The sequence below is a fragment of the Tyto alba genome, unplaced genomic scaffold (genome assembly GCF_018691265.1).
Source record: "Tyto alba isolate M040663 unplaced genomic scaffold, T.alba_DEE_v4.0 Super-Scaffold_2, whole genome shotgun sequence".
Classification (NCBI taxonomy): Eukaryota; Metazoa; Chordata; class Aves; order Strigiformes; family Tytonidae; genus Tyto; species Tyto alba.
Genome location: NW_024881282.1, coordinates 91,615,323 through 91,630,319, shown reverse-complemented (window position 1 = coordinate 91,630,319; position 14,997 = coordinate 91,615,323). Strand labels below are relative to the sequence as shown.

The following is a 14,997-nucleotide window of genomic DNA, read 5'->3' as shown; positions in this document are numbered from 1 at the left end:
AAAAAGAGGGACAGGGAGAAGGAGTAGGGCACAGGGTTAGAGAGACAAAAAGAAGGATGGAGACTAGGATTGAGGGATAGAGAGAGGGACAGGGAGCAGTATGCAAGAATATTGAGAAAAACAGAGGCACAGGGAAGCAGAAAAAATACTAGAGATAGAAAGAGATGGTTGGGGAGTCAGATAGAGGGTCAGGGTGCCAGGCATAGGGATGGAAAGGCAAAGAGAGAGGTATAGGGTTGAGGAACAATGCAACAGAGATGGAGGCAGAGAGGCAGGATGGAATGTGGAAGGAAAGGGGATGAGGAAAAGTGCAGGGAGGGACCAGGATGCAAGACAAGGAGGCATGCACTCATGGGCCCAGAACTCACTTCAGCTCCCTCTCTCAGTGCTGGCTAGAAAATTTTACAATTTGGATATTTCTCTCTTTAACCCTCTCACCCATCATCTTCTGCAGCTTCGGTCACTTGACTGCCATCCACCTTAAGGACTAACTTGGTGTCTTATAGCTCTTAAAATATAAGGCTTCATAGATATCTGATGTAACATACACAAATAAATGGGTTAACCATGCTTTTGGTTACACATACAGCCCCTGGGTTATATTCTGGTGATCTAGTCTGTGGAGGACTGCTAACAGGAATCCTTTCTCACCCAGAAAGACAAGGTTTCTAATCTGCAGATAGAGACAGCTTCCAGTTCAATCCACTTCATTTTATTCTTCAGCTGGTCTACTTGACGTGCAGAAACAAACTCTACAACTCACAGAGAGTTATAAAGCAGGTATGTTTATTACAGCGCTGGGTGCAAGGGGGATTGCTCCTCCTAGCTTGCACATCGTATCACAAAGCAAGCGCTCTTTTATGATAGAACAGCATGCCTACTCATTACTATAGGCTGGGTTATTACAATCAGTTCTGGGAATAGGCGTAACTATTGCAATTATTTCACAGAACTCATTATTATAAGTCTCCTCCTTCTGCCGCATGCATACTGCTGTCCGGTGATGGTGGACAGGGGTCTTCTGGAGGAAGGCTCGTAGTCTTCTTCACCGTGTACTTTTCACCTTTGTCTAGAGAAGAATGCTGAATTAGCTGAGTTAGTAACCGCCAGTCCCACCCAGATGGCTACTCCTCACAGACAATAAGGTTCCCGTAATTAACGTATGGGTACTCTGTTATCTGTGAAGGCCCCTTGCAAACAAATTTCCTGTTATCCTGCTAAACTATCCGCTAAGCTTACAGTATTTTGCTAAGTGTTTATTTTCTTGTATCATACCTTTTTCTGGTCTCTCCAATTTCAGCCACGAGAACTACACTAAAAAACAAGTAAGTATTAGACTTTTCCCTTTTCGCAAACGCGCAAATCGGAGACAACCGAAGCGAACCAAAGCCCCGCGCCGCCGAAGACACCCGAGGTGAAAAACCCTCGCCGCTCCCGGGCACCGCGCACGCGCCCGAGCCGGCGGCGGGAGGGAGGGGCCGGAGCCCGCTGACGGAACTGCGCGTGCCGAGCGGCAGCACCCCCGCCCCGGTCAGCTGGTGGCAGCAGCGCTGCAGCTCCCGGCACCACCCACGCGGCGGCCTGCCCGCCCCATGCCGAAAGACTACAGCTCCCGGCATGCCACGCGGACCAGCATGGCTGACCGGAAGTGCTTGCGCACGCGGCCAGTGCGGCGGGTGGGATCTCTCCTAGTTTCCAAAGTCCGCTCCCGAAGGGGGTGCTTGTAATTTCTTGGTAGGTCGTCAGTTACCGTGACAGACGAGGTTTGTTTCTTGTTATTGTCTCCATGTTTGTTTTGTCAGGTCTGTGTAACTGTAATATTTTGTTTCTGGCTTCCTGCATTTACCCTTAGTTCCCCAGCTGACAGGGTTCCTGATCAGATAAGGTTGCTGGAATAAACATTCTTACTCTCTCACACGCCTTCATCAATTAGTGTGACTGACCACATTTGGTGGACAGGTTGGTGTTCTTGTATGGTCTTGTCTGTGGCTTCTTCCCATTTGTTATTACCCCTTTTTGTTTTGCATTGAGAAGGGTACTTGACTGGACACCCTTAAAGGAGCAAACACTCTCATTCCACATACCTTTACCAGCAGCAACTTCATTTCAACAAGGTCAGAATAAAAGCCTGATAGATCAGCTAGGCCTTCCCTACAGCTGAAGCTGTCAGCAGTGGCAGTTTGAATGTTCATCCTGCACGTGGTGAGCGATGGGGATGTCGATGTGACTGCCTGTGCCACAGCATAGGCCTGCAAGAGAGCCCATGGCGGACGTTTGGCAAAGCCTTGCTAGTATTACTGTGCAACTGCCTGAGGGAAAGGGTTGAGCTGGGGGAAGGGAGCGTGAGGCCACTGCTGCCTTTGAGGCAAGCAAATAAATAGGTGCTGGAGGAGGGAAACCCAAGAGGCTTCTCGGAGCTCTGAGAGCACAGCTTGGGTTAAGCCTTGAGCAAGGACATCCCTGCAGAAGAGACATCTTCTTGATGAATGATGAAGTGTTTGTGGGGAGACCTGGGCTGTGGAGTCAGCAGTGTCAACGCCCAATGGGTTTGGGGGAGCAAATGTGGGTGTCTACACTTTCTGTGAGCAGCTAAATCAGATCTAAAGAGGGGGCCTAGAGCCATCAGCTGCTCAGGTCCTATACTCCTTAGCGAGGCTCTGCACAGCATGGGGAGACATTTGGGATGTTGGTGGAGGGGCCTTTGTCAGTGGTGGGAGCCTAAGCAGAGGGGTGGCAGCTGAACAAACTCCATCACTACTGTCTGGGGGAGAGACCTGCTGTGGGCACCGGGCATCCTTGCACAGCAGGGTGTGCCATCCTGCACAGAGGCACACGTGGGGGCACCTGGATCTGCACGGTGCCTCTAAGGGAAGGTGTCATCATTGAGGTGGAAATGAAGAGGGAAGTCTGGGAAAAAACGATGCCCACTTGGCTGAAGAATAGGAGGAGGAGGACCCTGCAGGCTTGTGCCCAGCTGCTGGGCAGTCACAGGGACTGACTTGAGTCCACGGTGAGACTGGGCTTCTGCAACTGCCATGTCTCCCCTCCCTGCCTGCTTTAGTCCTGTCAGGGATCTCTGCCCAGTGCTGTGCTCTGGGGTTTTGGTCTGCTGCGGTTATAGGACTGCACTTCTGTCTGTCCCACTGCCCAGCCAAAGATCAAGGGTCAGCACAGCAATGAGAGAGTGAGCAGCCTTTGGCGCCATCTGTAACCCTTTTGTCTTACTCTTGTTCCCTCAAGGAGAAAATGCTTGTGAGTAGTCTGACTCCCCGGTGGGATTAGTGGGCCATCTGCCTTATGAGTCACCAGCTGTGTCCTGCTGTTGGGCAGGATCCTGCCTCAGCCACCTTCTCTGAATACAGGGTAAGGAGAGAGGGCACTTCCCATCCTTGTTCAGCCTGATCTTCCCTCGTTTACTTACCCTCGTTTACTTACCCATCAACACCAAGATCACACAGGGCCTGGGCTCTATCCACAGAAGAGAAAAGGGTAGGCTGCGAGCTTGGCTGGTCTCTTACACACATTGTGTTAATTTTCTCTGTGTCACAAAGGATCTCTGAAAGAAGGTGGTGAAGTCTGACCTTCTCAGGGGCATCTTTCTTTGTGGTGGGGAGACAGGGCAGTTTCCCACTGGTCTCTGAGAGCAGGATATTGTAATGAACATCAGGGACAGACCCCCTCCAAGTCTGTAGGAGAGATAGAGGATGATTGGACCACTAATTAAGGTTCCTGATGTTTTGGCAGCTGCATTCCTCCCTGCTTCCTGTCTAGTCAGGAAGTTTCCCAGTTGCTTTCTCCCAGCCCATCCCTGCTAGTGGAGGAACTCACCTGACCAGGACAAGAGAAAATCTGTTCAATACTCAGAGTTAGGGAGGAGAAATCTGAGCTGAAGTTCTAGATTTTATTTGAAGGCATTTTTTTAAGCCCATTTCTACTGTGTCCTGGGAGTAGATGTTAGAGTTTTTAAGTGATCCTTGAGGATGTGACATCTACATGCTGGGTCCTTCCATCAATGCCCACATGGTGGCCTGAAGAAGGGGACACAGGCAAAAGGATTTCAAAGGTTCATGGAACGTAGTCTCACTCTGCATACCCACAATCACAGGACAAGTCCCCAGAGCATGACAAGCACAGGAGGCCTCATCCCCCACCTTTATCATATCTGGCCATCTGCAGCTCCTACATGCCAGAACCTGGCCCTTGGCCAGGGCCACAGCCTTGACGCAGATCCCAGGGCTGCATTACCACACCCAGCACTGCACCTTCTGGGACAGGATGGTCAGGAGCTGCTCCAGCACTGCCAACTCCATGGTATGACTCTGCAGTCCCAGCCAGTGTTGGGACAGCTCCTGCAAACAGCTTCCAGACCCCTCTGCCTCCAGATACATGGAGCCCTAATCCATGAAGTTGACCAATGAACGCAACTCCTAGCCCTTAACCGTACACCAAACTTCAAATTCTAACCCACTCTAAATCCTAATCCTAAATCTAACCCTTGTCCCCCAACCCAAACCCCTAAACCCTAATCTGAACTTTAATTCTTAACCCTTAAACTACCAACATTAACCCAAATCCCAAACCTGAGCCAAAGTCCAAACCCAAACCCCTAATTCTAACCCCAGCCTGAACCCTAACCCTTGACCCAATCCCCAATTATAACTCAACACCTAACATCCTAACCATATTCCCTAACTCCAAAAGCTCACCTCAACCCAGAGAAGTAGCGGAGTTCCCATACTTGGAGATATTTGAAAACCTTAATGTGCTGAATCCAAACCATCGCTCTAGATTCTATCCTACTCCTCCTAATTCTTCGATTCTTCTGTCAAAGGGAACACTTCCAAAATATGTTTATTGTACGTTTTTGTAAGTTTAACTGTACAAAGAAAGCCAAGTAGGTCAGAAAACAGTTATCTCCCCTTTACAAAGATTTCCTCTCCTCCTCCACAGTCTCCCTTCCCATAGTTTCTAACAAAGGCACACATACTGCTGGCTTGGTCTCTCAAAGAACACGCTGACTACAGAGCCAAAAACGTGTGAAATCATTCAGTAACAGGAACAAAAACATTAAGAACAAAACACGTCTGCCACTTAGTGTAGCGATAGCATGATGCAGGTTTTTTGTCTGTTGTAAATGTCATAATTGCATCTTAGCTGGGGAAATGTTCCAGCATCATCAGCAATGACAGCTAAGGAAGAACTACTTTCCTATAACATCTATTAAAAAAAAAAAAAAAAAAAGAAAGAAAAATTAAACTCTGCTAACAAATATTCAGGATAATTATTGAGAATGTACTGTGTACATGCCCTTTATGTACATCAAGAAGATTCTGTACAGTGTGTATAGCAGCTTGCTGCAACACTGCTGGCAACTATAACTTCTTGGTGATTTCTTTAATATAGCAGCTGCACTTTTAAAAATTCTTTACTAAAAACTAAAAATTTGGGGGGTTCTGTATGTCAGATGATAATAAAAATGCAGTTTTACATGTGACTGACCCACAGAACTGCAGGCGACTGAGGACTTGTAAAAGGTACAGGACAGGTTCAACGAGGTCTTAAAAAAAACTCTCCGCCTTCCTCAGTCCAAAGGGACAGCAGAGTCCAACAGCATACACTCATAATAATCTTCTGGAGAACTCAGCAATGTTTGCCAATACCCAGGTTGTGATCCTTCTCAAAAGCTCTAAGATTGCAGGCGTGTACATGCCAGTGGGACCTGGAGTATAAGCCCACCTGGCTAAATGTTGGCACTTCCTCTAAACATGATTACTCACTCTCTCAAGCTCCGTCAGTGACAATACTGATTCTCCTTTGACTTAGATGAAAGCCTAGACACTTTGTTCAGTATACATACGTACATCACAGAAGCTTAAATATAAGCAAGATTAAGTCTACCCTAAAGTCTTCTTGTTACAAGTCTGCAAGTTCTCCCTCCTGAACAGGAAAAATATGCCCAACTATGGCACAGGCATTCTGCTGAACTTTTCCTGCATTCTTCTTAGCTTCTGGTTCTCTCTCCAGATTCAAAGTAGCTTCTTACCTAACGTTAGTGAACAAGATACATCACTCTTCACGTCGTGTACAAACAGACATTTGTGGCAGCATTGATCTAGAGTATCAACTTCACTCCAGTATTCACATGAAAAGCAGAAATCACAAGCCACCTAGCTGAGTTGTTTCTTTTGCTTCTTAATTTTAATCCCCAAGAATAAAATGAAAGACCAATAAAGGATGTGTGAAGCAACAATATTAGGATCATCTTCACATACTCCATTTATTCAGTTGTATGAAAGGAGAGTAGTATGACAATGAATGTAAAAAAAGATTTAATCTCTCAGGTAATTCTTCTGCTTTGGAAAACTGAGTAGCATATTTTCTCTGGTTACAGAAGCTGCTCCTAAACTGTTGACTTGTTTGGTAAAGAGTTCTCTGATCACAGAAAGCTGCAAACAGCAGCATTACTGACAGTGCAGCTGGGAGCAGATTTGTCACTGTCAGCCTTAAGCCTGATTGTTCTTATGAATTGAGCTACTTCCGTAGAGACTACTAAATCCAAGCACATCTGGTATGGACAAACATGCTAGTGTTTATGATCTAATGCCATGACAAAGAACAGCAGAAGTTACATTATTTTGATAGTTCTCTACATTGATAACAGTTTGAAGCTCTTCTTTTGTACCTATCAGAAATTTTCCACACTGTCATCCAGTTCTGCCAGTGCTCTTCACAACCATAGCGTTTAGTCCATTGCAAAGTGACAATCTGGGACATAGAATAAGGAGGAAAATTGTGCCCTGAAACTTGGCCTTTAAATTTTAGGAAGTCAAGCCAAATGCTGCCACCCAGATCCAGTTTTTCTGAACCTGCCCTGCATATATGTGGCTGAGCTTCAAAATTTGTACAGGAACACGCACTCAGATACACAAATATAGCAGTGTCTTTCTGTTCCTACTTCCATATGCATGTTTATGGAAATGTTGTTTGTTTTTAAAAATTCTATTTCTTCTTTCTGGTGTGTGTACACCCTTCTGTCTATTGGCACGGCGTTTTCTCCCCACTTGATTTATACACTATGCCGACGGTTGTTGATCATGGCAACAATGTGTGACAGGTCCAAACTTTTCATCATAACTTCCATGAATTCCTCATCTTTCCTTGCTCCCTCCACAAATTCATCCAGAGAAAGTTCACCTGTGCCAGACAGACAAAAGGCATCAGAATCATGCCAATCCACATTTGAACAGGAAAAGGAGTACAGTAATCTAACTTTAGAGACTACTTACTATACATGCACTGTTCTAAAGCACAAAGAGGCCTCAGAGAGTCTTCTTAAGTTTAAATGAAACTTCCCCAATATCCAGGCAACTCCAGCCTCCTTTTTTTTTTTCCCACACAAGGGAATGGGTAAATAAGAAAGAGCAAGTGCATAGCTAAGGAGTGGGATCATAGCTTCCTATAAATAAGGCTGGATTAGCCACCTCCTTTTTGGCCTGTCATAGTCCTAACCTTCCCCATACTTGCTGGTTTTCGTGTTTAAAAGAAGTGACAGATGGAAGCTGTGACAGGCAGAAATAGGTTTTCTGTCCTAAGCCAAAAAGCCCTTGTGCAGGGAAGCAGCTCAGCAGAGTTCTTCTGGAATAACAAGAGAGCACATCAGGAGGTAATAAGGACGTGAAGTCTCAAGGAAAGGAATATTTCTCAGGGACATACAGTGACCGCAGTGGCGTTGACCTATTTTTGACTGACTGGTCCATAGCACTTCATGTGCTTGCTGTACTGCTTGTAACAGACCCAGTGAAGAAACTCTGAACTTAAGCATTAAATTCCAGTTCTTGCCTTCCTTGCTGCTGAAATATTTAGGAGCAGCTGGGGTCACGTTATATTTCCCACTTCTAACTCTGACATAAGCTACACAGCAACATACAAAAAAGTAAAACAAAACTTACTCCAAAACCCCACTACCAAACTCACGTGGACAGAACACAGCTGAGACTTAGTACAGGGAACAAATCCTGTCATGCTGATTATGTACGATACAAGGAGAAAAATGCCTTAGCAAAATTAATGGAGAACACATTACTGGATGACAATTCATATAATAAACAAATATAAAATGAAGAGGTATAAAGTTCAATCAAGAAAGGAAGACATGGATGTCTCCCGGTAGCACAGAGACCATCTGAGTTGGGTGACGAAGGCAGGAATCTTACCATCTCCATTAACATCAATTTTGTTGAAGACTCGGTTGGTGAACTCCTCTGCACTGGTTTCATGGTCACCACCATTAATAGCTCTAATAGCCTAAAAGAAAAGAGCAAAAAGAGGAAGCTGCCTGATGGCACCCGAAACGATAGACTGATTTCACTGCAGCCTGTCAGGATAGATTCAGAACAAAACAGTCACGCCTGGTACCTTCCCCAAACAAATGAACCAGCATCATAGGAGAACACAGCAGAAATCATCAGGTCTTGCAGTTGGCACTGAAGACTGCAAAAGGAACATGGTTCTGTAGCATGGAATGAGCAGTGAAACCCAGAGGATCATCCTAAATCTGCTTAGGTAGAGCTTGAGCACTGCAGAAATGGCAGAATCAGGATTCACCTAACTGATCCACTTTCTAATACCCTATGGCCCACCAAGCCAAATAAATACTGTCAAACACCCTGTGCATTTGATATTATGAAATTCCTTTATTATATGCTGCGGTCATTTATTTCTATCCTTGCTTTCCCCATTCCCATTTATATACTGTTTTCTGTGTGTTCTGCTTCTCCCTAAAGCTCACTGGAAATTCATTTTCAGCTTAAGAAAGTTTAAGCATTATTCACTGCTCTTCACTACAATTCATCTTATCCATAACCATATAGTGCAGGGTTCTCTTTTCTTTCCATGCTTAATTATTTAAGGATGTCCACGAAATACGTGATTCCAGAGCCTTCATATTGATGCTAAGACTATGCATTCTAGTTTTTACTTTCTGATATTTGGTAAGTTTCTTCATTTTTTTTCCAATGCCATTTTACTAAAACTATCACTTCAGCTTCCTAAGGCTGCCAAAAAAGACAGTGAACTACACCCACAGAATTCAAAGGGCAGTAAAATGGTTGCCACCAGTTATTGCTCACAGGACTTGTTTCTCAGGAGCTCTGTGTTAAGCAGTTACCATCTGTTGCTTTCCTGTGATGTCTGAGTATTTCTATTACAAGCTGTAATTAAGAGGCTGTATACTATTACAGTTATTGATTTGGTTTGGTCCCTTCAATGCCCAGCACTAAAATTCATATCCAGATGAGAATACATTACTAACATCATCTTATTAGTGGCTTTATGTGTGGACAGCTCAGCTTGAAATCTTTATCAAATTAATTTTCTGACCTTTCTTATACAGAAATGTAGATAATTTAGGCTCATTGAATCTTTCCTGCATTTTTCTAGTTTCCCAGTCTCTACAGAAAAATCTGAACTTCCAGCATAATTCATTCTGAGACATTCATATGGTCATGTTTATGTCTGTAATTCCAACATCTTCCACAATAGTTTGCCAAAATCAGTAATATTTTATTACACTGATGTTTAAGAGCAAAGAAGCAAACTGGAAGGAACTCTCTAACTACTATTCGCATGGGGAAAAGGACACATGAAGGACACATTGCAGAGACTGCAACTGACAGTCACAGAGTCTGAAATCCTAGAAAGTGCAATTTATGTCCTAGGCAGTTGAAACAACTTTATGGTGTAGGCTATGCTACAACATATGCTGTGGTGGTAAAGAAGAGTCTGTCAAGTATGCTTACTGGACTATGAGATTACAGGGAATTCTGCTAGAAGAAGGAATGCTGTTAAAGAAGGTCTCATCCAAGATCATCCATGCAGGGAATAGCAAAAGTCTTACTTGTGTGGTGGAATATGTCTTTAAAGAAAGAGAAAAGAACACAGAAGCCTGGAAACACACCTTAATGATGTTAAGCAACTCATGTCGATCAATGCAGCCATTGCCATCTACATCGTAGAGCTTGAAATACCACCGCAATTTCTGCTCCATCTTCCCACGGAGAACAAGGCTGAGGGCAGCCACATATTCCATGAAGTCAATATATCCATCCTGTGGGAAAACAAAACCCAAATTTTGACAGGAACAAACTGGTGGAGTTATGGCTCTGGAGCTGTTTTACCTTATTGTCTGTTAAAAAGAAACAACAAATAAAGTGCATGTGTCTGTCAAAGATTCTGAATATCTACTTCAAGAAATTACAGAGAAAAAAAATGAAACTTTAATTTATTGAGGTATTTAAACAAAGTCAGATGGCTTTCTGGAAGGGATGTAAATAAATATATGTAAAAGACAAATGTAGGCGGGCTAGCAGAGCCCTACTATTTTACAGCATGGATTGCAACATTTTAAAATATTCATTCAGGATCATTGTAGCACTCCCCTTATGTGAGTTTTTCATAACTTAATTGAGCAAAGTCACAGAAAACAAAGATAATCAGCTCTAAAGGTGGGAAGGAGGGCATGACTGCAATTTATAAAATAACTCTATTGAAAATTTACCCTCTTTGTCCTCAGCAGAGTTCTCAGAATCTGAAGGTCCAGAGGGCAGATGATTCCATCATTCCTCCTAGAGAGTGGCTCTGCTACTGGCTGCTCTTGTTCCTTGTCCTTGTTTACAAAAGCAGCTTAGATTAAGTGGCTAACTATTAAGAGGCTAAGATTAAGTAATGTGGGTCCGTCTACTAGTTGCCACACTCTTACTTCATTCCGCTTGAGATCAATATCACTTTATTTAGAAGACTGCTTTTTATCTTTGTATGACCAAATTTGAATTTGAGAGTTTTCTTAATACATTGTTTACTGCATAACATGGGGTTCACGAGGGAACTTTTGAATGCTTCACCAAATTTTAAAGTTCTTAAATATCCCAAGAAATTACAGAAGTGAAGGGAAAGACTTGGGCAAGAACTGTAAACAAGTTGGTTTAGTTCATAAAACTGCTTCTCATCACTATCATCATCCTGGGCACAGAGAACTTTAGGATGATTTGCAGTCATTTCCAGTCATTACATATACCACAACACCTCAGCTACCCTAATAGAACCTGGCTGCTCCTCTCTTACCTTTAAGAATTTTGTAATATTCCTTAACTCCTTGTGCCTTCTTACACATCCAAACCAATGTTCTTTGCTCAGTCCCTAGGCTTTCCTTCTTCAAAACTGACCTTGTGATTTCCCACCTGTTTCACATCTCTCTGTGATTAGTTCCTCCTTGACTCACAGACATTTGCTCCAGCCATTTCAGAACTTTAGAGCTGAGAGCAAAGCTGAACTTTCCCAGGCTGCCATAAAACCAAATTTCTTTGTTACTGAGATTACAGGCCTGCAAGCATAGTCTTAAGTATATACGGATAAAAACCAGGCAAAAGTGAGGGGCATTACATGCTTAAAGGAATTATAGGGGCTACTGTTTCCTACCTGAGAGACAGCCAATAGTCGCTTGTCACAGTGAGGAATACTGCCTACCCCCTAGCTACTGCTATATGCTATATGTCTTAGCAGTGAGGAGAGCAACATAGATCATCTGCTCACGCACTATTAATTTTGGCTGCCGAATACCTGGAAATTACGTCTTCTGTTAATGTTATAATCATTTCTATTGTGTTTGACCCCTGTAGTCTTTACAATCTAATACAGATATATTTTTGAATAATAAGAAAAAGAACATATATGAATAAGAAAAATAATGAAATCTCATTTCATCAGTATTTTGCTTGTCACACAAGGCTAAGTCAATTAATACACAGTAAGGAACTCTCAAAAGTCAAAGATGAACTTGCACAGGATACTTAGATAATACGGTGTTATTACCTATAGTTATGTTATCTATGTCATTATCTATGCACATTAATTTGCTCCTTCCATTTAGATACTTTACATTGCTGTCCCTCACAGCTTTTCACACCGATGTTTGTAAGAGAAAACCAACTACTCTAAAAATGCAGGAGTTGGTTTGCTTTTAAGCAGTACAAGGCAGTTAATTTCCATGCTGGAGAACTCACCTTGTTCATATCAAATGTGCGGAACATCTGTTCAATGTACTCATTGGCCTCTGGATCCAGCCCTCGAAGCCCAAAGAACTGTTTGAATTCATACTCTGTCAGCTGTCCAGAAGGACACTCGGTCATGAATTTTTTGTACCAGTGGTGGATCTCGACAGCCTGCAGATCATCCACTGTGGAGCTGCTATTGTTCCCCATACATATGTGTGGTCAGAAGAATGCTGCTTCAGCAATGATCCTTTTCCTCCTGTTCCTCTCACAGCACTGCCTGTCTGTTCTTGTCCGCGTTTGACATTAGCGTCAGCTAAGTGAGAGATCTAACTTTCCACAAGCCAGTTATAAATGTTAATCTGCTTAGAGGCTGATTTGCAAAACTGAAAGTTTCAATGATACAGTCTTCTTAGAATGGAAAGGAGGTGCAAGATAAACTAGCAAATCAGTTATATTTCAGAAGACAAATCGGAAAGGGTGAGAAGGATGCCAGACACTGGTATCAGGAGTTATACTGGTTTGGTACATTACCCTATTTTTAACCTTGATAAAATTATACATAAAGATAAGAGGGAAAAGCTACAAGATGTGGGATATAAGGTGAAGTAAAGATCTGCTCCTCTAACTGAATTTGAGAGCCTGTTTTCTCAAATAGAAATGTTACATAACTTAGAGTATAGGACCAGAGAGTGTTACAGAAGTAGTCCATTGTGACTGTTAGGCTGTGTGGGAAAAATCTCATCTCCACACACACAAAAGGGCACAGAGGAAGAATGGCAGGTGGGGGAACTCAAATAATCCCTTGACCTAGCTAATCCCAGAACCACCACAGAAGTACAATCAACCCATAAAAAGCTCAACTGCACAAACAGGAAGGAGCAAAAAGAGACAACCACAGGCTGGGGAATCCAAATAACCCAGCAGTAAAAATGAAGCCCCTGTCCCAGCTCCTTTTAAGGCTGTCATACGAGAGTCATCAGCCCCATCGGCCTGGAGGTGACACTCATCACGGTGAGTCAGTGGGAGAGGTTGTCAGAGTACCTTACAGACTGAGGCCACTGCCGAGGGGTATGGAAAACATTGTGGGGTGCAGGGGAAGAGCATTTGGGGATTGCACAGGACTTATAATGGGATGTTTAGGGGAGGAATCAAAGGTGGGAAAAGGATGGGTCTAGGTGGTTTGGGGATGAACAAGCATGGGAAAACGGAGGGAAAGGGATGGTTGCATGTAAAACGGTTGCTGGTCAGTATGAGACTCTAGCCATGCCCTGTGTCTGATCAGCACAGCCTTTCCTGTCTTTTAACATTTCTAACTCTTTTTCTGGCTGTGCAGCTGTTCTGTGTGCATGGGGGTTTAAGTGCCTACAGCTTGAGTAGGGAGCATGGGTTACAGAAGCCTGCATGAATTTGGTGCTAGTAGCTGGAATTGGTGAGGATCAAAGTGCCAGCAACTGGTATCAGACCATGAATCTCAGGGTCCTGAATGTCTTGGGTGCTAGCAACTGGAGTGAGTGAGAGTATGTATGTCAGTATATGATCACTACTCAATATTAAGCCAGACTAGCCAGCAAACAGGTTAAGTGATTTGGGAACCGGGTGTGTGTAGTCTGTTAGTGAGACAACTGGAGAAGTTGACTATCGGAAGGACCAGAGGAACAGCGCAACTGCTGGAGAGACTGTAAGCTGTGGGGTTGAGGGAGACCCACTTGTCTGTGTGTGTTTCCCTGTGCAGGAAACAGACAGCTGGAGAAAGCAAGGATCCTGAGAGTCTCGTCACAGTGAATGGAGGGGCCCACAGTGTATATGCACGTGTGTATGCTAGTGTGTGCAAGGAGATCTGTACCAGCTGCTGTAGTGGAGCTGTGGGCCTTGGGGTTCTGGCATGTCAAGGTGGCAGCAGCTGGGGAGACTGAGGGTCTAAGCCCAGCCCTGCCAAGCCCACTGCTAAACCACGTCCCCAAGTGCTACTTTTAGACGTCTTTTAAATATCTCCAGGGATGGTGACTCAACCACTTCCCTGGGCAGCCTGTTCCAATGCTTGACAACCCTTTTGGTGAAGAAGTTTTTCCTAATATCCAATCTAAACCTCCCCTGGTGCAACTTGAGGCCATTTCCTCTTGTCTTATCTCTTGTTACTTGGGAGAAGAGACCGTCCCCCACCTCGCTACAACCTCCTTTCAGGGAGTTGTAGAGAGTGATAAGGCCTCCTTTTCAGCCTCCTTTTCTCCAGACTGAACAACCCCAGTTCCCTCAGTTCACAAGATATCCTCTCTAGACCCTTCACTAGCTTTGTTGCCCTTCTCTGGACACACCCCAGCACCTCAATGTCTTTCTTGTTGTGAGGGGCCCAAAATTGAACACAGTACTTGAGGAGCAGCCTCACCAGTGCTGAGTATAGGGGGACAATCACTTCCCCTAGGGGGACAATCACTTCCCCTAGGGGGACAATCACTTCCCTAGTCCTGCTGGCCACACTGTTTCTGACACGAAGCCAGGATGCTGTTGGCCGCCTTGGCCACCTGGGCACAATGCTGGCTCATATTCTGCTGGCTGTCAACCAACGAGCTCAAGGTCCTTTTCTGCCAGGCAGCTTTCCAACCACTCTTCCCCAAGCCTGTAGTGTTGAGTGGGGTTGTTGTGACCCAAGTGCAGGACCCGGCACTGAGCCTTGTGGAACCTCGTACAGTTGGTCTCGGCCCACTGATCCACTTGTCCAGATCCCTCTGTAGAGCCTTCCTACCCTCAAGCAGATCAACATTCCCAATGAACTTGGTGTTGTCTGAGGACTTACTGAAGGTGCGTTTGATTCCCTTGTCTAGAACACTGGTAAAAATATCAAACAGAACTGGCCCTAGTACTGAGCTCTGGGGAACTCCACCCGTGACTGGCTGCCAAGTGGATTTAACTCCACTCACCACCACTCTTTGGGCTGGGCCATTCATCCAGTTTT

The 14,997-nt window shown here is 44.4% G+C and overlaps 1 protein-coding gene across 4 annotated transcripts; it reads right to left on the bottom strand.

Moving 5' to 3' along the window:
- Nucleotides 1–764: 764 nt before the first annotated feature.
- LOC104356630 (guanylyl cyclase-activating protein 1) lies at nucleotides 765–12,372 on the bottom strand. 4 transcript variants are annotated; one of them, XR_006165296.1, is made up of 6 exons: nucleotides 12,057–12,372; nucleotides 9,956–10,105; nucleotides 8,214–8,304; nucleotides 3,436–7,194; nucleotides 1,276–1,314; nucleotides 765–1,069 (listed from the first exon to the last, which is right to left on the bottom strand). XR_006165296.1 is itself a non-coding variant. In XM_009975086.3 (4 exons), the coding sequence occupies exons 1-4, from the start codon at nucleotides 12,252–12,254 to the stop codon at nucleotides 7,067–7,069; spliced, it is 567 nt and encodes a 188-aa protein (XP_009973388.1). In that variant the 5' UTR covers nucleotides 12,255–12,372; the 3' UTR covers nucleotides 765–7,066. The 4 variants fall into 4 exon arrangements, 1 of the variants encoding a protein (XP_009973388.1); XR_006165294.1 differs by having other exon boundaries at nucleotides 1,276–7,194; XR_006165295.1 differs by having other exon boundaries at nucleotides 765–1,314.
- Between the last annotated feature and the right edge of the window lie 2,625 nt (nucleotides 12,373–14,997).

Bases quoted from the DNA above. Each gene is read 5' to 3' on its own strand.
- LOC104356630 (XM_009975086.3), bottom strand. From the start codon at position 12,254: ATGGGGAACAATAGCAGCTCCACAGTGGATGATCTGCAGGCTGTCGAG. The intron at 8,305-9,955 runs GTGTGTTTCCAG...CTTTTCTTTTAG, and splicing joins AGTTGCTTAACATCATTAAG to GCTATTAGAGCTATTAATGG. The intron at 7,195-8,213 runs GTAAGATTCCTG...TGTCTGGCACAG, and splicing joins AATTGATGTTAATGGAGATG to GTGAACTTTCTCTGGATGAA.